The sequence below is a fragment of the Heloderma suspectum genome, chromosome 2, assembly GCF_057233095.1.
Source record: "Heloderma suspectum isolate Gila_16-S chromosome 2, 16-S_ref, whole genome shotgun sequence".
NCBI classification, from domain to species: Eukaryota; Metazoa; Chordata; class Lepidosauria; order Squamata; family Helodermatidae; genus Heloderma; species Heloderma suspectum.
In genome coordinates this window covers 125,827,936-125,850,871 of record NC_139459.1, presented here as the reverse complement: position 1 = coordinate 125,850,871, position 22,936 = coordinate 125,827,936, and the positions used below count along the sequence as shown (strand labels likewise).

The 22,936-nt window shown below is 43.7% G+C and overlaps 1 protein-coding gene across 1 annotated transcript in view; it reads left to right on the top strand.

The window, feature by feature from the left end:
- PALM2AKAP2 (PALM2 and AKAP2 fusion) overlaps window positions 1-22,936 on the top strand; it is a 315,866-nt gene that overhangs the window by 129,018 nt on the left and 163,912 nt on the right. Inside the window, exons 4-6 of the mRNA XM_084834726.1 lie at window positions 11,508-11,622; window positions 14,987-15,008; window positions 17,672-17,773. Of these exons, the coding sequence (XP_084690852.1) occupies window positions 11,508-11,622; window positions 14,987-15,008; window positions 17,672-17,773 (239 nt within the window). The remainder of the gene's footprint in view (window positions 1-11,507; window positions 11,623-14,986; window positions 15,009-17,671; window positions 17,774-22,936) is intronic.

Below are 22,936 nucleotides of genomic sequence, written 5' to 3'. Positions count from 1 at the left end.
TATCAAGATTTGTCATTGCTGACCTCCCAAGAAGTAAACATCTTCTGATTTCCTGGCTGCAGTCAGCGTCTGCAGTAATCTTTGCGCCTAGAAAGACAAAGTCTGTCACTGCCTCCACGTTTTCTCCCCCTATTTGCCAGTTCTCCATCAAGCTGGTTGCCATAATCTTGGTTTTTTTGAGGTTTAACTGCAACCCAGCTTGTGCACTTTCTTCTTTCACCTTCGTCATGAGGTTCCTCAGCTCCTCCTCGTTTTCAGCCATCAAAGTGGTATCATCTGCATATCTGAGATTGTTAATGTTTCTCCCAGCGACTTTAACTCCAGCCTTGGCTTCATCAAGCCCAGCATGTCGCATGATGTGTTCTGTGTACAGGTTGAATAGGTAGGGTGAGAGTATACAACCCTGCCATACTCCTTTCCCAAACTTAAACCAGTCCGTTGTTCCGTGGTCTGTTCTTACTGTTGCTACTTGGTCGTTATACAGATTCCTCAGGAGGCAGACAAGATGACTTGGTATCCCCATACCACTTTTCTAAACCCAGCTTGTACATCTGGCAATTCTCGTTCCATGAATTGCTGGAGTCTACCTTGCAAGATCTTGAGCATTACCTTACTGGCATGTGAAATAAGTGCCACTGTTCGATAGTTGGAACATTCTTTGGTGCTTCCCTTTTTTGGTATGGGGATATAAGTTGATTTTTTCCAATCTGTTGGCCATTCTTGTGTTTTCCAAATTTACTGGCATATGGAATGCATCACCTTGACAGCATCATCTTGCAAGATTTTAAACACTTCAGCTGGGATACCGTCATCTCCTGCTGCCTTGTTATTAGCAATGCTTCTTAAGGCCCATTCAACCTCACTCTTCAGCATGTTTGGCTCTAGCTCATTGACCACACCGTCAAATCTATCCCCGATACTATTATCCTTCCCATACAGATCTTCCGTATACTCTTGCCACCTTTTCTTGATCTCTTCTGCTTCTGTTAGGTCCTTGCCATCTTTGTTTTTGATCATACCCATTTTTGCCTGGAATTTACCTCCGATATTTCTAATTTTCTGGAAGAGGTCTCTTGTCCTTCCTATTCTATTATCTCGTACCACTTCCGCGCATTGCTTGTTTAAAAATAATTCCTTATCTCTTCTGGCTAACCTCTGGAATTTTGCATTTAATTGGGCATATCTCCCCCTATCACTGTTGCCTGTTGCTTTCCTTCTTTCTTGGGCTGCTTCCAGTGTCTCAGCAGACAGCCATCTTGCCTTCTTGGTTTTCTTTTTCTTTGGGACGTTTTTTGTTGCCGCCTCCTGAACAATGTTGCGAACTTCTGTCCATAGTTCTTCTGGGACCCTATCTACTAAATCTAGTCCCTTAAATCTGTTCTTCACCTCCATTGCATATTCATGAGGTATATTAGTGAGCTCATATCTAACTGCTCTGTGGGTCTTCCCTATTCTCTTTAGTCTGATTCTAATTACATTAATCAAATATGAACATCAGCAATCACCCTGAGGCTTCATATGTTCCCAGTGTGGTCCTTGATGCTGAAGAAGTGTCCCACTTCTTTATCAAAAACTAATTTACTTTAATGGCATGAAAAAGGAAACGGGGTTGAAACCCACTTTTAAAGATTTTGCCCTGTTGATAGAGAAGAAGATAAGCGCTTGCCTGTCTTGGGGATGTCACGATGCATTTTGTCATGCTATTCTGTAGCATAGGTGCTAACAGACCATGCTACTCATCGTAAGGTCCCTGGTTCATCAGATCTTGCCTCTACCAACAGCAGCTCCATTTAAAAGGATCTGGTTATTTTAATATTTATTTATTTAAAATATTTCTATTCCACCCTATATCATTAAGATCTCAGGGCGACATACAGATAAAATCAATGTAAACAGTATAAAACAGTAAATGAATTAAAAATCCCTAAAAACATATTAAACAAGCTAAAACCAGTTAAAATCTAAAACAGTTAAAACAATGTGCTAGGGAATGCATTTAGCCTTCAAAGGCTTTGGTAAAAAGCCACATTTTTACTTGGCGCCAAAACGAGACCAATGTCTGCGCCAATCAGGCCTCCAAGGGGAGGGCATTCCACAACCGGGGTGTCACAGCAGAGAAGGTTCTCTCCCATGTCCCACCATAGTGTATGTACTGATGGGACACAGAGGAGGGCCCCTCCAACAGATCTCAGTTCTTGGGCAGGCATATATAGGGAGAGGAGCTCCCTCAAATATCGAGGCCCCAAGCCACTTAGGGCTTTAAATGTCATCACCAAAACCTTGCATTCAGACTGGAAGTGTATTGGCAGCCAGTGCAATTCCTTTAAAACCGGTGTTATATGGTTTTTATGAGGTGTTCCGGTCAGCAGTCTAGCTGCTCCATTTTGCACTAACTGCAACTTCCGAGTCATCTTCAAGGGCAGCGCCACATAAAGTGCATTACAGTAGTCTAATTGGAAAGTTACCAGCACTTGTACTACTGTGGCTAGGTTATCCCTGCCCAGGAAAGGCCGTAGCTGGCGGATCAGCCGAAGCTGGCCCCAAGTACTATTGGCCACGGAATCCACCTGGGGCTCCAGTGACAGTGATGGATCTAGGAGTACTCCCAAGCTACACACCTGCTCCTTCAGGGGGAGTGCAATCCCATCCAGGACAGGTCGGTTACCCAATTCCCGGACTCGGGAACCACCATTCCACAGAGCTTCTGTCTTGTCAGGATTTAGCTTCAGTTTACTGGCCCTCATCCAGCCCATTATAGCCTCCAGACACTGGTCCAGCACCTTCACTGCCTCAGCCGACTCCAACAACAAGGAAAAATAGAGCTGAGTATCATCAGCGTACTGGTGACACCCCACCCCAAAACTCCTAATGACCTCTCCCAACGGCTTCATATAGATGTTGAACAGCATGGGGGATAGAATAGAATGCTGTGGCACCCCACAGCTTAAAAGCCATGAGGTAGAACAGGAATCCCCCAGTACCACTCTCCGGAATCGGCCCTGCAGGTAGGAGCAGAACCACTGTAGCACAGTGCCCCCAACTCCCATCCCACAGAGTTGATCCAGTAAGACACCATGATCAATGGTGTCAAAAGCCGCTGAGAGATCCAGGAAGATCAACAGGGTAGCACTCCCCCTGTCTTTCACCCGGAGTAGGTCGTCAGTCAGAGCAACCAAGGCCGCTTCAGTGCCATACCCTGGCCTGAAACCAGACAGAAATGGGTCCAGATAATCAGTGTCCTCCAAGAACACCTGAAGCTGCCCAGCCACCACACGCTCAAGCACCTTGCCCAAAAAGGGGATATTGGCAATGGGGCGATAGTTCTCACACACCTCTGGGTCCAGGGAGGGCCTCTTCAGGAGAGGGTGCACTACAGCCTCTTTTAAGGCAGCAGGACCCACCCCCTGACAGAGTGAAGCATTTATCACTCCCTGGACCCACCCAGCCAATCCACCCCTGCTAGATCATATAAGCCAAGATGGGCAAGGGTCAAGCTTACATGTGGTGGGCCGGACTGATTCAAGCACCTTGTCCACATCATCAGGCTGCAACAATTGAAACTTATCCCAGGAAATACAACCAGACGGAACACTGGGCACGTTCCCAGACTCTGCGATAACTTTCGCGTCAAGTTCTGAGCGAATATGAGCGACTTTCTCCTTGAAGTGCCTAGCAAACCTATCACAGCAGATGGCCGAGGGTTCCAATCCCAGTTTCTCTTAGCCTGAGCAAGATCCCAACAGGCCCTTTACCACTCGGAACAATTCTGCTGGGCGACATTTCGAGGATGAAATAATAGATGTATAGTAAGATTGTTTTGCCATCCTCACTGCCGCATAATAGGCACAATGAAGAGTCTTTGCTAATTGTCGATCATACTTGCTCCGAGACCTGCGCCACCTGCACTCTAGCTGTTGTCTGGCCTGTTTCATTGCCCATAGATCTTCTGTAAACCAAGGTGAATTACGGGCTCCACAGCACTGGAGTGGGCACTTGGGAGCGATTGTATCAGTGGCCCTACCCATCTCACCATTCCATAGTGAGACCAGACCCTCGACCAAATTGCCAGCCCTATCAGCCGGAAAATCACCCAGAGCATTCAGGAATCTATAATTCAGGATTCTATAAGTCTCCGGGGGTAGACCATCTTAATTGGTCCCCCACCCCTGCAGGGAGGATCTGCTACTGCCAATCCAAACTTCACAAGGAAATGATCTGACCATGACAACGGGGTTGTTGAAACTCTCCCCAAAACCAGATCATCCCTCATCTGCCCAACAGCAAAAATCAGGTCCAGGGTATGTCCTGCCACATGTGCTGGGCCAGTGATGTACTGAGACAGCCCCATGGTTGTCATGGTTGCCATGAAGTCCCGAGTAGGCCCTGTTAGGATAGCCTCAGCGTGGATGTTGAAGTCTCCCAGAACCACTGTCCTAGGGTTCTCCAACACCACCTCCAAGACCATCTCAGCCAGCTCAGGCAGGGAGACTGCTGGGCAGCAGGGTGGGCGGTACACCAGCAGCATCCCTGTTCTGTCTCTTTGGCCCAACACAAGGTAGAGACCCTCAAAACTGGTGCTAGGATGGATGGGTTTCCTCATGAGGGAGATGGAATCCTTATGGATGACAGCAACTCCTCCCCCCCAACCCCCCAATCTAGGTTGGTGCTGCACTAAATACCCGGGTGGACAAAGCTGAGACAGATTCACCCTGCCCAGCACATCCACCCAGGTCTCAGTAATGGACACCAGGCCAGCCCCTTCATCCACAATCAAATCATGGATAATAATTGTTTTATTATGGACTGACCTGGCATTCAAAAGCAGCACCAACAGATCAGAGGGTGGGCTGATAGGGCAACCTAGGTTTTGAGGTATGGGGGAAGGACCGAAAGATGGGACAGGTTTCAAATATCTGTCCCATCTTTCCCTTACCTGACATGTCCAACCCCTAACGCCATACCTCCCTCTGCCCGAGATTACTCCAGTAGGAGCACCCTGTTTCTCCCCGCTCCCCTGGGATTCACCTAAGCACGTGTACAACTCTAAATGACATAAAACTAATAACAAAAGGCCAGTACAGCCAGACAAGAACCCAGGCCAGTGAAAACTGTAGTATCAACCTAAAATTGAAATAGGCCTACTCCCCTCCCCGCTCAAGCACACCACACTTATACAGTCGCATCAGGCTGTCTTCCAGGCTATGGCTAGCCTCTCACCCTAGCCAATTGCCCCCACCCCTCAACTCTCACCTAAGGGATGATTGGAATTCAGCCTCCCCAACTATCTCACGCTCTCACCCTGGGATAGCTTACTCACCCAAAACACACACACTCACACAGTTGCTCGAGAAAGGAGGCGGTGCCCTCACCCTCATCACTCCCCGAAGGGGGAGACCCCCTTTGGTGTTGCCCCCTTTGGTGGCAACCCCGCCAGTGGCAGGCCCGCCACCACAGCCAGCCAGCTTATATAGCTCCTTCCAAGAAGGGACAGGTGGAGGTGGTCAGCAACAGCTAGTTCAGTACCCAGGGGCCTGGGCCTGGAGGGAATGGTTGTCAGGCAGAAGTCCACAGAAGAGAGCAGTGCTGATAATAATGGTGGCGGTGGTGGCACCAGCAGCAGGCACTCCCTCTTCACTGGATGGTGGCTTCTCCTCCTTCTCCAACAGGTACTGGTATTGGTTACAGTAAGGTAAAAGACTTCAGCTGTATCATGCCCCTAAATCTCTATCAGCAACTTAAATTATACATATTAGTGTGCCCACTCCATACACAGAATACTAAAAGCCAATTCAACTGTTACTCTTGTGGGAAACATTTTTCCCTGTTTGGTAAATAAATACACAAGTTCTTCAGGAACACTTGGGGCTGACGTACTGACAGACCTTCATAATTTGGAGGCATTTCAATGTTTGGGTTTTCATGATTCTGTTTCTGATTAAGTGTGGTCTGTGTGCTGCTAATTCACATAACATGTTATACATATGTGTACACAGAAACGTTACGTTCGAATCAGCCCATAACCCTGGAGATTCTAGAGTGGGAGGAACCAACTTGTATGTATCCAAAACCTTTTACAAAATACAAGGTGGCCGATGGCGCCAGTCCTGTGGGGAATGGAGAAGCGGCTCAGGTTGGTTAATTATAATCTCTCTCAGACAACTACAGAAGTAGATCATGAAGCAATCCTGGCTTTGAAGACAAAAGCAGAAGCCTTAAACCAGAGAGGCTAAGCTGGATGAAATAGGAAAGCAAAAGCATAAATGCCATGGTTGCTTAATGAGCCTTGAGAAGACAGAATCCATCTAAGAGGATTTACATCAATTCCTAATAAAGGAATATTCTAAGAAGGCCAGCATTCCTCCAACCAGCACCCTCCAGATGTGCTGGCTATGGATGATGGGAGTTGTAGTCCAACACATCTGGAGGGTGCCAGGCTGGGTATTCATTCTTCTATGAAAGGGATAACACTAGATACCTAGTTCTTAGAGCAAATGTCAGCTCAACAGTTCGCACTCATGGCATGGAGGCCACCAAAGATGCCTTCACATGATGGTGCTCCACATGGGGGCCATCATTTTTGGAATCCGCTCACTATGCAAATGACCATGGTAGCTTAGAGAGGCTTTGTATCCATCACCACCCTAATGTAGATTTTTCAGTGGTCTCCTTTCTACATGGGGAGTACACTTTAGTTAGTCTACACAGTAGAGTCAGTCACCCCAAAATCTAGATACCAGAGATGGAATTTTAAATCTCATGTTAAAGACAGAGACAAGCCATCTAGTCTATCCGCAGTGCCATCATGCCTCACCCTCCCCTCCCCTCCCCTCCTGGAGTCCTGCTCTCTGCAGCAAGTAAGAGAGGCAAACAGAGAACTGGGGAGGGAGCAGGTGGGAGAAGCCATTGGCTGCCTTGTCTCCTGCTGCAGTTGGAGATTTAGGACTCTGGGGTTGCAAATATCCCCTTTTTGGATAAGGTGCTAGAGCAGGTGGTGGCATGGCAACTCCAGGAGTTCTTGGGTGCTTTTGATTATCTAGACCCATTTCAGCCTAGTTTCAAGCCTGATTTTGGCATGGAAACCACCTTGGTCAGCCTGATGAATGGACCTATGCCAGGAGGAGGACAGGGGAAGTGCAACCCTACTCATTCTCCTTGACTGCTCAGCAGCTTTCAGTACCATTTGACCATGGTATCTTTCTGGATAGGTCTCTATTTTCAGAAGGTAGTGCTGTGGGACTACTGATTGGTCCTATGGCATTGAGTCTGGTAGGGTTTTATCCTGTCCCCCGCCGCCCCATGCTTTTTAACATCCACATGAAACCATTGAATGAATGAGGTCATGGGGGGATTTGGGACAGGGTATGATCAGTATGTCAATGCCACCCAGCTCTACTTCTCATTTTCATCTGAATCACATGAGGTGGTAGAAGTGCTGAAACAGTGTCTGGAATCAGTGATGGACTGGATAAGGGCCAATAAACTGAAACTGAATCCTGACAAAATAAAGTGCTGTGGGTAGTTGGTTTATTTGTTCAGGGAGAAGAAGTCCTGCCTGTTCTCGACGGGGTTGCTCTCACCATTTCAATGTTCACTATTTGGGGATGTTTTAAGATCCAGCTCTGTCATAAGAAGCCCAAATGGCCTCTGTGGTGCAGAGCAGGCTAGTGTACCAGGCTAGTGCACCAGCTGCAGCCTCTCCTTGACAGGGATAATCTACCCATGCTAATCTATCCAAGATTGACTACTGTAAAGCATTCTATATAGGGCTACCTTTGAAGACCATCTGTGAACGACTAAAATCAGAATATGGCCACATGGCTACTTACTGGGAGAGGACCCCGGGAGCATATTAAATCAGTACTTGAAGAACTGCACTGGTTCCTGGTCCATTTCTGAGAAGAAATCAAAGTGCTGATGGTTACCTTTTAAAGCCCGACACAGATTGGGAGCTGGGCACCTGAAGGAATGCCTGTTCCTACATCAGTCTGCCCATGTGCTGAGGTCATTAGCACAGGTTCTTCTGTGGTTGGCCCCACCATCTGAAGTGAGATGGGTGGTGATCAGAGACAACACCTTTTCAGTTGCAGTGCCCTCTGCATATGGAACTTCCTCCGAGGAAGACTTGCCTGGTACCTATTTTATCACATTTTTGACACAAAGCACAAGGCAAAAATGTTATTGTTTTAACTGCTTTCAAGTGTACTTTGGTTTGCTTTGGATTTTGTTATACTGGTTTTATTTTGAACCACCCTGGGTATCATGATTGAAGGGCAGTGGGTTCGTGGAGCCAGGGCATGATTAGCAAGGATCCTGGACGTCATCGACCGCCGCCACCACTCCCTCAGGACTTCCTCTTCCTGCAGTCCTCACAGTAGCTGGGTGGGGAGGGAGAATGGATTTTTCCCAGCAACAATATATTGTTCCTTGTTGTAATACAAAGTACTTTGTGGTGGCTTGGTCTTACAAAAGACCTGCTCCTAGTGGAGATGAAAACTGCTGGAATGGGTTTCTTGATACGGATCAACACAGATGCCTGAGGTTTTGGGCTCTCCTTGGGGGCGTGGTTATGGGGACTATCATGATGAGTGCCTGCACTTCAAAATTACCACTACAGTACACCACTGCTAAAGGGTGGTATATAAAGGTATACAACAAATAAATATCAACTAAATCCATTTTAGTTAATAAATATTTAGTAAATAAATATCAACTAAATCCATTTAATCCATAAATCCATAAATATCACCCATTGTCCCATTGCTCTGTATTCCCCCCTTGTTTCTTACTCAGGTGCTCTGATCATGAATCAGTCTGAACTCTGTTTTAGATGGTTTGGCTGAGTGTTAATCCTGTTTGAAATTTTGGCTTGTAATGCACTTAAGAGGCAAGAACAAGGAAAGCACTTCCTTGTCAGGTGTTCAGTGACAATTACAGGCAGCCAGACGGAAGGAAGGATCTGTATAGTACAATGTTTTTGAAGGCTTTATTCCAAATGGAAAGAAACAGTAGAAGGTGCAATTATTATTGACACTGATTATGGTAGTGCATTGCCGGGTCATATTTGTTTTCCATGTTGGATCTTTATGTTTTCCATGTTTACATCAGGTTTCTAGACATTCATGGTACATAGCAAAAGGAAATTGCCATTGATTACTTTTTTTTCAAAAGTTAGCGTAGGGATGTATGAGAGTTTTGTTTCTGTTTGCAAGTCATGCGGACATGTCCTGTTTGTGATCCCAAACACAAATGAGAGCAGGAGTGCTTTTTCTTTTTTCTTTTTGAGAAATGTTCCCAAATTTGCTGTCATGTTAAAAAAAATTGTATTTGGGGGAAATGCACATTTAAAAAAAAAAATGCACATCTTCATGCTTTAGTCAATGGAAGAAAAGTTTGCACTGCTGAAAAAAGATGCACAGAAATGCACACTTTTTGCATTCAAACGAGCTGAAAAACTGATTCAAAATGAAAACAGGAGTGAGCCAAAACAAGCTTCAAAGTGATTTTTGGAGAATTTAGGCAAGCTCAAACATTGCTGTTTCTCCCATTCATAAGTTAGCAAAAGGAGACACAAACAGCAAATGAAAACAATTGCCATGGACAGATCATTAAAATGACAAAAAAAATTCATGGACAGACTATTATCTAATCAGTTTTTATCTGTATGTTGCCTCTTACTACAGAAGGGGTGGGGGACCAATTTCAATGGTCCTCCCAAGGAGGTTGATGGTTCCAGATGTGTTCCTGATGTGTCTGAGGGAATTTTCCACAGATTTGGCCAATGTCCTGATCACTGCCAGGAAGGGGGACATCAGATGACTCCATCCATCAATACAATAACTCCCCAAAATCCTCAGCCAACTCACAGCGCCATAGCAGCTCCTTGTTTCTTTGAGCTGAGGGCAGTGAAACAATTAGGTCTACAAGTACAGTGAAAATGGCAAACATCTTGAGGAAAATATGACTGAACAGAGGCTAGGACCCATTTTAGGGCTTGCTGTGTGGTGGTGATGGTGCCCAAGAAAACGTTCTTCTCTGCTACCATTGTGTCTGCACAATGTCAACCAGGGGAGCTCTTTCCAGTGATGAGAGGCTTTCTGCATGAAGGCTCAGGGGGACAAATCGTAGAACTCTAAAATGACAAGTTTGTGTTACCTTTTGCAAATAAAATTGCTCACATCACATCGACTTGGATGCCATAATTAGTACAGTCAGAGATTAATGCAGCCAGGACACCACCTGGTCATGTTGTGATGGATGATGGATACTTTTCTGTTTGTACACCTTGGCGATGTGTGGGCAAACTACTTGAAAGGCTGAGATGGCCTGGTCATTTTCTGCTAGATCCTTGTTCATCCTGACTGTTGAAATCATCCAGGGCTAGCACAGTGGACCTCAAAGGTAATTAATGCCTGTTTGAGAGAAGGGATGGCCCTTACTTCAGCCCTTACAAGGGTGCTGGTTAGTGCCCCCCCCCCTTGAAAAAACCTTGTTTGGCCAAGAATTTTGGACAGTTTCCACCCAGTATCTATCTATCATTTGGGAGCAAAGCATTGGAGAAGGTAGTGTCCATACAATCTTGAATGACACTGAGTTTTTTAATCCATTCCAATAGGGTTTCTGGACAGAAACTGCCTTTGTTGGCCTGGTGAGTGACATATACCAGGGAATGGATGTGGGGAGTGAAACTCTGTTGATTCTTCTGAACCTCTTAGTGGCTTTTGTTACCATTGACAATGGCATTCTTCTGGAGCATCTTGGTGGACTAGGTGTTTGAGATATGGTGTTATGGTGTCTCCATTGCTTTCTAAAGGGACAGACCTAGAAGGCGGTGCTGCAGGACTTCTGTTCCACCCCATGGCCGTTAGAGTGCCTCAAGATTCATAGTGGCCTCATAGCTGAGAGCTGTGTGAGATTGTTTCACCATTGTAAGAATGCTTGAACCATGCTTGAACTTGAACAATTTTGTTGTATCAACCATCTTCCCTCCCCAAATCCTCTCCTGGTGTGAAAGCTAAAGAAAAAAAAAAGCTTCCATTGCACCAGTGGCATTGGAGGCTTCTTTTTTCTTTAACTACCATGCAGGGGGGAGCTGGGGAGGGAAGGATTAAACCTTCCTTCCATATGTCTAGTGTTCTTGATCCAGATCAGGATCCCATGTGGTTACTTTAGGGCCATATAATTAACATAATGTGTAGTTTGACTTCAGATCATACGTTCAGTTGCCAGTCATCATGTGAGTAATCAGTTGTAAGAAATCAAAGGATGTATATGCATGTGTCAATTAAACCTGTGTCAGGACTGAAACTGACCTGACTATGGCACAGACGCGTCTAACCCTTTTTAAAACTGGCCTTGCTGTGGAACTTGAGGCAGAGGTTGTAAGACAGACGCGGGACCAAATGGAACATCAAAGTAAGTTATTGTTTCACAGCTAGGAAGCCAAATGCATACCTTGTGAGGAGATGTTTTCCACACATGAGTGAGATATGCTTTAATGTATTTTCCAGGTTAGAACAAGAAATAGGAAAGCTAGAAAGTGAAGAATCTCAAATATCTGCCAAAGAGAGACTCATCTTAGAGAAGCTAAAGGAGACAGAGAAATCCTTTGAGGACTTGCAAAAGGTAAGACAAAAAACAGAAAAAAGGGAACTGATAATCTTCAGAGAAAACATGAAATGTTGAAGCAGAAGATGTTCTTTATTAATGGTTTTGATGTACTTTATTCAAGTGTTTATTTCCAACAACTGGGACCCAAAGCACATGTTACTTGAATGACGAAGCTAGCAACTATGTCTTTTTCTTCTTTTTTACTATAATGTAAGTGCAGGGTGTGCCTGATGTGGACACTAGCATTGGGAGTAGGATGCCTTTAACCCTACCACCATCACCCCCGGTATAGTCCCCCTAGCTGCTACACTAGGGTCCCAGTCCAGATCAGGGCCCCTATGGGAGTGCCAAAAAAAAGATGTAGCTGCTTTAAAGTAACTTTCAGCCATAGGTATCTGTATAGGTTGTCTAGATGTTCAGGATAGGTATCCAGAAGGTGTTGCCTTCGATATATTGCGAATTATGTCAGCAGACCATTGTAACAGGAGATTTTAAAGCTATGCACAGTAACAGCAAAATCCTATGGAGGTCTACTCAGAAGTAAGTCCTGTTGAGTTCAATGGAACTGACATCCAGGCATGTATGAATAGGACCACAGTCTAAAAGAGTTAAAGAGGTATAAGGTTCAAGATCAGAGATTATTAAGAGTGTAATGAGAAGCAGGGCAGATTTTATTCACATATTAATAAATACTATTGAATATTGTTATAAAGTTAATATTAAATATATTTTAATTAAAGTCACTAATACAGACTATTTTACAAAATCCAGATCCACTGAAAGAAGATAAATTCTGCACAGATTATTTATGTCTAACCACCAAGCAGTGCAGGCGTTCTAGTGATTTATGCATAATCCCATGGGTAGAATACCTAATAGTGCAACCACTTATTGATGTGTTTGTTTAAGATAAGCAACTCCATAATTTTGTAAGTGACACAGTTTAACACTTCAGTCAGACAGCACTATTGATATTCTGAATATTTTCAGACAAAAGAAAAAACAATCTGAAGAATTTGAACAATTGTATGAACTAACCTCATGTAGTCTGGCAATGAAGAAATCCTGCAGTCCACAGAATATTCCAGAGAGTTGTGGAATATCCACAGAATAGGGAAAGCCGTCACTGTTTTGTTGCTCCTGTTAATGGATCAAAGTTCCTGATACTATATGAAGGACTCACCTTTTTCCAAGAGGGAGTGAATTAGAATAGATTATCTACACTCCAAGTGTTGGACTCCCACCATCCCCAGCCATTGCCCATCCTGGCTGAGATTATGGGAGTTGTAGTACAATACATCTGGAGAGCATCAGGTTAGGGAGAGCTGATCTACACTATGGTCTCAAGCTGTGTTAATGTTTTTTTTTTATTTACTATTTATTTACCCCCATTCTTTAGCCAAAGAGGCTTCCAGAATAGCTTATATTTCACAGACAACAACAAAAACGAAGGAAGTCCCTGTCCACAGGCTTACCATCTAAAATATACAACACAAAAGGAAAAAGGGATGGGGAGGGAGGAGGGGGGGAAAGCAAATGCAGGCACCAATTCCTAATGGTTCTTATAATGACCAGATTGGGTGGAAACTGTTCAAGAAGAGGAGAAGCCAAAAGGAGCTGGTTTCTTAGCCGAGCTGATTAAATGACCCTAGTTCCAGTCTCTCCCTCTGCTGAAGCCTGATGGAATGACATTAGGCTTCATTTAGTACTTATCTAGAATACTTGAAAAGCAAATTGTAGTTGGATATTTTGGTGATACGCAGTTATAAACACCTAGACAGGCTGGGAAGTGATGCACTTCTTCTGAATTGAGAGCCAGTGATTAGGTGGATTCTGTACCAAATGACTTTGCAGCCCCCTTACTTATGTTCCATAAATTACATCAATTTCAAGGCATGTGCAGAAAGAAAGTGGGAACATCCATCTGCCCAATAGGACCTGAAGTCATTCCCTGTCCCAGGGATCTCGGGAGAATTGTAGTTCTGTGAAGGTGGCTTGGGATCTCTTAAGAAAGAACTCCTGGAACACTCAACTTCTAACTTCCAGGATTATGGGGAGGAATGAATGGCAGTTGCAATACAAATCTGCTCTTAATATATAGTTCTTCATATGTGGACCTGCCCTCAGTATTTGTTTTCCCACACACCACACATCTTACTTACAGGATTATTTACAACTAGTCCTAAGGGGCTTCCAGATGAGGCTTCTATTGTACCATCTCCCTGCCTCATTCATGGTATTTTATGGAGCTCCAGCAAATGACATCTTCCACTTGTAACCCTCCTGTGTTTTCCCACTGCACCTTCTGTCTTTTTTCTTACTGCAAAAAAAAATCTATTCAGGAGAAAAAGATGGAAGAGCGCACAATATATTTTAATTGGTAACTCTAGGAGCCTTCTGTCCCATAGCCACTACTAGCTGAAGAGTTGGTATAGCATAGTGGTGAATGATGTACCACTTCAAATGGTGACTGCAATCTGAATTCACTAGGTGGCCCTAGGTAAGCCATTGCTTCGTCTCCCATACAGAGATAATGATACTGGCCTACTTTGTAACACATATGGGCAACCTGTGGCCCAAAGACTGCATGCAGCCTTCGGGGGGGGGGGGTTGTCTCTCTCCTGCAACCTGTTGAGTACTCTAACCATCACCACTGTTCTCTCTGCTATTGCTAATAAAATCGCTTAGAGATTTTTTAAAATATGGTCAGTGGTATATAAATCTAATAAATGAATAAAATTTTGCAGCTGAAAAAAAAAACCCACCTTCCCCTGCATTATCAGGGCATGCGGCATATCCCAAACCCAACTTTATTCAAACGCCACTTCCAGGCTGGGCGGAGAAGAGGTTTCTCTTTCTCCCAGCCTAGCATGGAAGGAGGGTGAGCTGCTAGTGGAGACCCAGAATAATCATTTCCTGCGTTAGCAGCCCACTCCCCTTCCCAGCTAGGTTGGGAGAAAGAGAGAAGCCTCTTCATCCCTCCTTCCCTACCCAGTCTAGAAGGAACATTGCGTGGAAGCTAAGTGTGTAAATGGGAGAAAGTGCTTGAGTGTGTGTGCGCGCACGCGCGCGTGAGAGAGAGAGAGAGAGAGAAAGAGAGAGTGATATTGAGTGTGACCAGGGGGGCGAGAGTTGAGTCTAAGAACCTAGGCCCTGCCCACTGTTGGGTCTGGCCACAGCCACTGACATGTGACCCCTGACTGCCCAACTGCTGCCACGTGTGGCCCGCAGAGACATAAAGGTTGCCCAGCCCTGCTTTATAGGACTGCTGTAAGTAGTATTGATATAATCTATGCAAAGCACTTTGTGCACTCAAAGTTTTTATATAAATGCACAGCATGTGAAAAAATAATTGATTCCAACATTTTTGTCTTTTCAGAGCTTTTCACACCAAGATGGAGGTAAGTGTTTTTCTTCTGCGATTGATATCTGTACGTGGTAATGATATATCAACTTTTGATTCACTATTACTCTATCACCATTTTTATTGTGCCATTGTACTGCCCATGCATATTTTGTTTCCCAAAAAATCTGCCTGAAACATGGAGGGAACTGAAGCAAAGCTATTCCCAAAATTATTAAGTCCAACAGCAAACTTTCCTGTGATTTCATGGCCTGAAGTTCAGAGTAACAGCCCAATCATACATACATGTGAGAGCGATAGAACTTATATGGCCATATATATGTATTTTGACTCAGGTTGTAAGCCATCTGAACTGAATAATAACCAGATACTTCCACACTAAATGCAATTACTTAAAAGTAAATCTTAGAAACGTCTGTGAAATATACTTGGAAACAAGGATGTCTGTGGGATTGATATCTTAACTCTGATCCTTAAGGCACTCCACCATTCAGTTCTGTGGGCTTCCTGAGGAACTCTATGAATATTGATTCTTCCAGACGTTGCTAAAGTCTTTAATGATAACAGGCAACCCAGAAGTGCTGGCTGCCAGGTCCCTTGGTTCTCTCCGTTCGCCGTCACACACTCCAAGGCCGTTACACACTCCAAAGCACCAGGCTTCAGGCTCACTACTTTATTAGTTAGCTACCAGGTTCCTTACGAATGCAAATCCTCGGAGACTGTCAGACTACAAAGGAAAACAGCTACTCAACACAATTACGAATATCAATAGAAGAGCCAAGTGGGAATCAGAGACATTGCCAGAAGTTTGAACAAAAACTTGCAGGTCAGAATAACTTAGGGGGAATGACCCTCCTTTACAGTTGTGCCCCCCTACATAAGCTATCATGCATAGCCCACCGGGTGGAACGTCTGAGCTCCACCTCTAACTTTTCCCACTTCGCTCTACGCTGGACTCTAGCATCCGTCAGGTCACACCCCGTACTCTCCTCCTCCTCTGAGACCTGGGTTCTCATGGGGGAGGAAAGGGGAGGGCCTTCAGGTCAAGCCATCTGCAAGCAAAGTTCCTGAGAAGAACACCTATCCATATCTGAGCTCACTAGGGAGGAAATCTTCCCCAGTTCTGGCTGTTCCCAATCTGAATCTGAGCTGCTAACTATCTCCACACACTCATAATCATTCCTGACACTGCAGCAGGAACTACATCACTGAAGAGGTGCTTCCTCTGGTGGAGGTTTACAGCTAGCGGCACTGGTTGGGTCTATTATAGTTTTTATCTGCCCAATATGATCTATTATAGTTTTGATCTGCCCAATAAACAAAGTCCTCTGGGTGGATTGCAGTAAATCTACATCTTATAATGATCCAGCTAGTTTTTTTCTGGCATAGCAGTGATTGGCTCAGTGATCTGAGCCCCTGAAGGTACACTTGAGTGAATGACTGGCATTCTGGAACAGATCACCGATCACCTATAAACCTCATCTGGAAATGCCTTCTAAGAGCAGGAATTGAAACCAAAGTGTCTCATTTTCTACCTACTACATTTCCACTACTTATATGATAAAAGTCATGTATGCTACAGTAAAGTGCAAGATACCAGAGTTCTAGTTTTCCAAAGATTCTGTAGTGTAGCAGCTCTGCCAAAGACAATGTACTCCAGCAAGGAGGTGTGTCAGGCTGTCAAGAATCCAAAATAGCTAGAGCAGCATTCTTTGGGATAATGAAGAGGGCAGAGGAGTCTATAATTTGTTTTATGTATTTATCTACAAATGTTCAAGTCATGACAGATTGCCAAAATTAGATGAAGCTTCCTTAGAATAAAAAGGAGTAAAAAAGGAGTTGTCCTGCCAAAAGCCAGAAACCTTGTGAAACACACAGCAGCTGTTACCAGACATTGTGCAGTGATGTGCAACATTCAGTGAATCATGGTTTTGTGTCTTTATTTGTAGGAGCAGCTTCTAAGATACAACACACACATGCCTATTTATTTAGGTCTCTTGAATTTGCACACTGGAGCATTAAAAACAAAATCAAGTTACAGTTTAGTTTTACATTTATCATTTCAAATGTTTAAGAACCACTTGCTTAATTTTTGTAGGCTTCTTGAAAGCCTCATGATGGGAGAACAATGAAATTTTACTGCATTAAAGTCTCATGAAAATACAATATGCTATATCAAACAGAGTACAAATATTACTTAATAGACACATATTGGCTGTTGAAACGCATTAAACCCCCACCAGTGTATGAACAGAAAACCATAAATAAACAGTATCTTCTGTTACACTGGAACGGATTAGAACTCACATGTTAGCAATTAAAGCTATCATTTGAGCTAGAGATACATATCCTATTATTGATTCTTCGTGTTATATAAGGTTCATTCATGTTTGATTTGTTTTATTTTCAGAGGTCACTGACCTGATAAATTCTAGAACCTCCGAACAGAGTTTCGTGCACATACAACTAAAAAAGTTTTTAGTCATCTGGTCTTTCTTCCTCCGACCTCAGCTAGACTATTGAATGGCAGTCAAAGCGCAGTGACTCTGCATTTTGCTTGCTTTGATCCAATTATCTGGCACAAAGCTTCTGATGTATATTGTTCGGGGTGATAAGTTAGGAACTCTGCTGCCTAAGCAGTGAAGCCTCTGGGGTCCAGAAGGATGAATCTAACTGTATGTCCTGTTCTCTGACAACCAGATGCAGTAAATTACATTTACTCCCAGATCCCTGAACTCACATCCCTCTATTCGCGAACAACAGAGCCTGTTCCTGGGAAAGACGGAACAAGCAGGGTAACTGGTAAGTCTCAATGGAGCATGGATTATTCTTTCAGCCAACGCATCAGATGTGATCGTTTTTAAACATATCAGATTTCTTGGGATTAATGCCCAGTTGTAGTTGAAACAGGAGCAAACAACTCCTGACACGGCATACTGCACGTAACCAGTCAGCAACCTAAAGTGATGTTTCTCTGTGTTGTTGTTGCGTGCGTGTGTTAATTGATGGGATAGTCACAGTGGTTAAAGCCTGAATGAGCTATCATGAGAGAGAGGACATTTCACAGGTGTAAATAAGCATCCAAGAGGAAAACCCAGGCATTTTGGTCTGCCCATTTAAAAATGTATGTGGCAAGAATATTCATTTCCACAGGCAAGATTCTTGTGGAAAAGTAATCACCGGCCTGATTCTGGAAGGAGTTGGTAGGAGTCTGTGAGTGCAATCCAGAGAATGTTAGACATGCTTGGGTATCAGTGAAATCAATGGGATGTGTATACAAGTACGTGCTTAACAGCTTGATCCTACACCTGTTTACTCAGATCTAAGTCCCATTTAGTTCAATGGTACTTACTTACACCCAAATAAATGTGCACAGGACTGCAGCTAACTTTCCACTGACTTCAATGGAAATTAAGTGATTTGTATGTAAAAAGCAGCGCTAGCATTAAATATATTGAGTCCAAATGTATTTGTTTTAAGGTTTATTGCATGTTCCAAGCATGGAAAAAGAAGTCTGTGAAAAACAAGAGACACACAAATGTCCAGCTTTTTTAAGAGGTGGAATCTAGGTGGGACTTGATTCTCATGAAGCACTAAGTAGATTATATATTTTTGCGGCCTAGGCTACTAAAGTCTCATTGGCTTTACTCATTGACCAGTGTGAGTGATTTAGTAATACTCCAAAAACATACAACATAACTTAATGTATCCAGGAAAAAATTAGAGGTGGTGGTCTTCAAATGTAACTGTCCGTTCAGCAAAATACATATTAATCATTTTTTTATTATTACTGTGAGGACTCCTGTGAGGACAAGCATGTAGTTGTTTCATATGCAAGCAAAATAGCAAGTCTCCGCTGGGGTTTCTACATGTAACCCTCAAGTAATTGGGAAGAACCCGGTTTTGTCACAGGGAAGAAACTTGGATAGAAGGGCCTGGGTGGTAGTAGCTGGCTTAGTCCCTCTATCTGGGAACAGAACACCTAAAATGTGAGGTAAACAGTATGTAAATAAGGGGGGGGGGCAGGACCCTTGCTTACAACCCTTCTTTCACCTGCTCAGGACATAACATTACAGAGGCCAGTATCCAGCAGGATGTTTACAGCCCCACCAATTCTCCTGTGCCTTGCCCATCCCATTGCACAAGCAGCCCCTACCACTTATGCAAGGGAGATTTAGCACTTCCTAGAGGAACCCCTCAAATGAATGGAAATGCTCATTTCTGGAAGGAGGCAGGTCGGTGGAGCTCCCTTATGTGAGTTCCACCAAACTGCCTCCTTCCAGAAATGAGTTTCTGCAGGTTTCGGGGCTTCTTCTAGGAAGCACTTAATCCCCCTTGCATAAGCGGTGGGCCCCGCTTGCACGACGGAATCAGCAGGGCCCACTGCTTGTGGAAGGGAATCAGTAGGGTGTGGCTGTTAACCAAATTAACAGAAGGGAATTGACGGGAGCATAAGCACCGCATTGGATAGTGCCCAGAGTATACAGAAAAGGCTAGGGAGCTATAAATGCTGGGCTAAAATATTTATCCCAGATGAATTTCTGACATTGCAGGTGAGGTGGGGTGGCCTCATGGACCCCAAATCCCAGAGGTCCCAGCAAGCTTCAAGTAGATGATGTGTGTATGCAAAACCATTTTGCTGTTGTTTGAGGGTACTACAACTGGAAAAAAACTGTATAAAATCTTAAGGCTTGAGTCCTTATTACAGCATGGAGGCATGGGTTTGTCTGAAGATATTTAACCTGAGACTGAGTGAAAATCCTTCACATGAATGACTTCTGCGATATTTAGGCTGCAGTCCTATGAATACATATTGGGATGAAATAGGTCTAACTCAGAGGGTCTTACTTCTAAGTTAAATATGTTTAATATTGGGATGTGAGCTGATAGATCTCTGCACCATCGTATATAAAATGTATAAATATTTTCAGTAAATAAACATGCCATTTTTGATGTTCATGGCGATCACACACTGTGATATTGTGTTAGCAGCATCAGCAGAGCAATGCAACTAGTAGTGTTCTGGTCCCACAATCCAGAAACTGCTGGGTGAAAATCATCCTCCCTTGCGCATTTTCTCTAACCAGGTGTTTGGGACAAACAGCAGGGAGTATCTGTCTTCATCATGCCCTACTTGTAAATTTTCCAGGATCATCTGGCTGCCCACAGTTGGAGTCAGGATTCAATAGACTAGGGGTGGGAAACATGTGGCCCTCCAGATGTTGTTGAACTATGACTCCTATCAGCCCCACCCAGCATGACCAATGCTTTGCTGGATCAGACCAACTGATGGCTCGCGGACTTTATCTAGCTCCCACCAGTTTCCCTACCTAGTTGTGATTTTAAGATGTTGCTTGCTGTTTTTCTTGTAAGGAAAGGAAGCTGGTAGCCTCCATGTGAATTTTATATAATATTATGCTGCTACTTCATGCACATTCTGGAAAGACAAAGAACCATTGCTCATGTTCAAGGGAATCTTTCAGGACGCATATTCGTTCCTCAGCCCTGCAATCAAATAACTCACATCATCCAAGCACATAGGCTTCATACTGTAAAGGCCTTACAGGTATGGAGAACATGTGGAGATGGATGGATCAGTCTATTTCCAGTCCATGTCATTTTCTAATTAGACTGTTCCATCCCATTTCAGCATTAATCTGCAATTTTTAAAAAAAACTATATGAAAATGTGCATTTAAGCACATAGAGCAGTATCCAATCAGACCGTTCTGTGAATGGCTAGCCCTGCCGGTCCTGGTCTACAAACGGCTGCCACCGCTTGCGCAATGTGATATAGCACTTCTGGGGGCAAGACCCAAAGTGAGCAGAAACACTAGTTTCTGGAAGGGGGAGGTCGCCATAGCCTTGCCCCTTCCAGAAACGAGTGTTTCCACTCATTTCAGGGGTTGTCCCCGGAAGTGCTATGTCGCATCACACAAGTGGTAGGAGCTCCTTGCGTACTAGGACCAGCGGGCCTGGACATGTGCAGAAGGGTCCAATTGGATATCACCCAAATTTAAATACATATTTTCCAATACATTTTCTCTTAAAATAGGCCATTCTGAACATATTTTATCTCAAGATACATATCTTTAAATGCATTATAATATTTTCTTTGAGCCGAGAACTGGTCGCAACAGAGAAGTACGAAATTGAATGGATAGCTACATTCTGATACACGTATTAGTCCGGGAAATGGGGATTTTTATCAGGATTTGCAAGGACAGAATTCCACAAGCATCCCTATTTTACTACATAAGGCCATCTTTATTATAGATGATATAGTGTCCGGGGGAATACAGAAGCTGGCCAGCCCCAGTGTAGAATATGTGGCTGATGCTGGGTCAAAGAAGCACAATTTAAAACAAGTTGTATCACTTGTATTCAGTATCCTTTTCGAAAGTGCTGCAGAGCTAATGGGCACCACAGAGGTATACACAATGCTGGAGTATTTTGTAGTTATCCAGTGTTGACTGGTTGCATTAGAATTTTCATGACACAGCACTGTACATTCAACCACAATTGGTCATGAGTATCAGGGTGGTCATTATGTTTGCTTGGTATTTGGTGGAAAAAGGGAGAGGGGTGGTGAGGTATGTTGGCAAGACAAGACGTTTTCATCATCGTCATATTGAACTCACAATCGGATTGTCATCTTCAACAAGGCCACAAGACTTTTACAGCTCTCTCCTGGATATCATGATGCACTGCAAATCAGTCTTCTTTCAAATTAATGAAAATGACTGCTTCTTCCTATTCTTGTATTATTTTACCCATTTCTTCACTTCTTTGTTCTTAGAAAGTAGTTCACAGCCTGATCCTATGTGTGTTTACTCAGAAGTAAACTGAGTTCAGTGAGATTTAGGGGTGAACTAGATATTTGCTTGATATATAGAATGTGGCTATGTATCAAGTTTTTCTCTAATTAATTACTGACGGGTTGAATCTTGGAATGCAGCACATGGGATGGGGTGCTTATCTCTTCCGGCCCTGGTGCGATGTGAGTAAACATCACTACCCCTGTGTGGCTAGACCACTTATATAAAAAGTCCCCATTGCTGACAGTGGGGACTTTTTAACTAAGCGCTCTAGCCATTTAATTATAGAGCCCTTTGTAAAATTTATATGAAAGGGAGGGAGGGAGGGAGGGAGGGAGGGAAGGCACTCTTTTCCTGTCTTTAGTTTGCAGAAAGGGTGACAAAGAAGTCAGCTCAGAAGTGTAACTTTTAATATGCTCAGAAAACTCCATATTCTCTAACAATGGTACCTGGTATTTTGAATGTGTTGCATTTAGATCATAAGCTGCCATGAGCCCTGCAGGTAGAACAGGCCTGAAACTGAAATGGAAAAAGTAAATAAAAATAAACAATAGGACAGACATTGGCTCAGTATCCATGGCATCTACATATGCCTCTTTCCTATGTGTGCCAGTTACTTCTATTTCCTTTATCAAGGTCTCCATTTTCTAAAATCACATGGAGTCTTTCTTTAATAGCGGTATTTTCTGATTGACAGGTTTGGTTGAGACCAATCAATGGGTTGTAAAAGGCAATCATTGGATGTGTGTTACCAGCTGACATTGGAATCACTGGGGCTAAGAACTGCCAAATGAGATGAAATGCCAAAATTCCTTGGCTAGATCCTGAAAAATGCCAACTTTTCTTTGATTGTGAGAAATAGTGGTTGTTAAGGTGGTCTGCAATGTAAGGTACAAGCTCGTTCCTGCCTCATACCTCCCAATTTAGTTTTTGTGTATATCTTAGGGACGGTTCATACATGATGTATGCATGCTTATTACTTGGTGACTAGGGCATCAAGAGGTGACTTGCACATGTGAATGGGCTTTCACAGATGAGATATTTTATCACAGAAAGAACCTTCATATCTCGCCATATCATAGAATGCACTACTTTTCAATGGCGTCAGTCCAGGCATTCAGTTTCCAGTCATCACACACATAGTAATC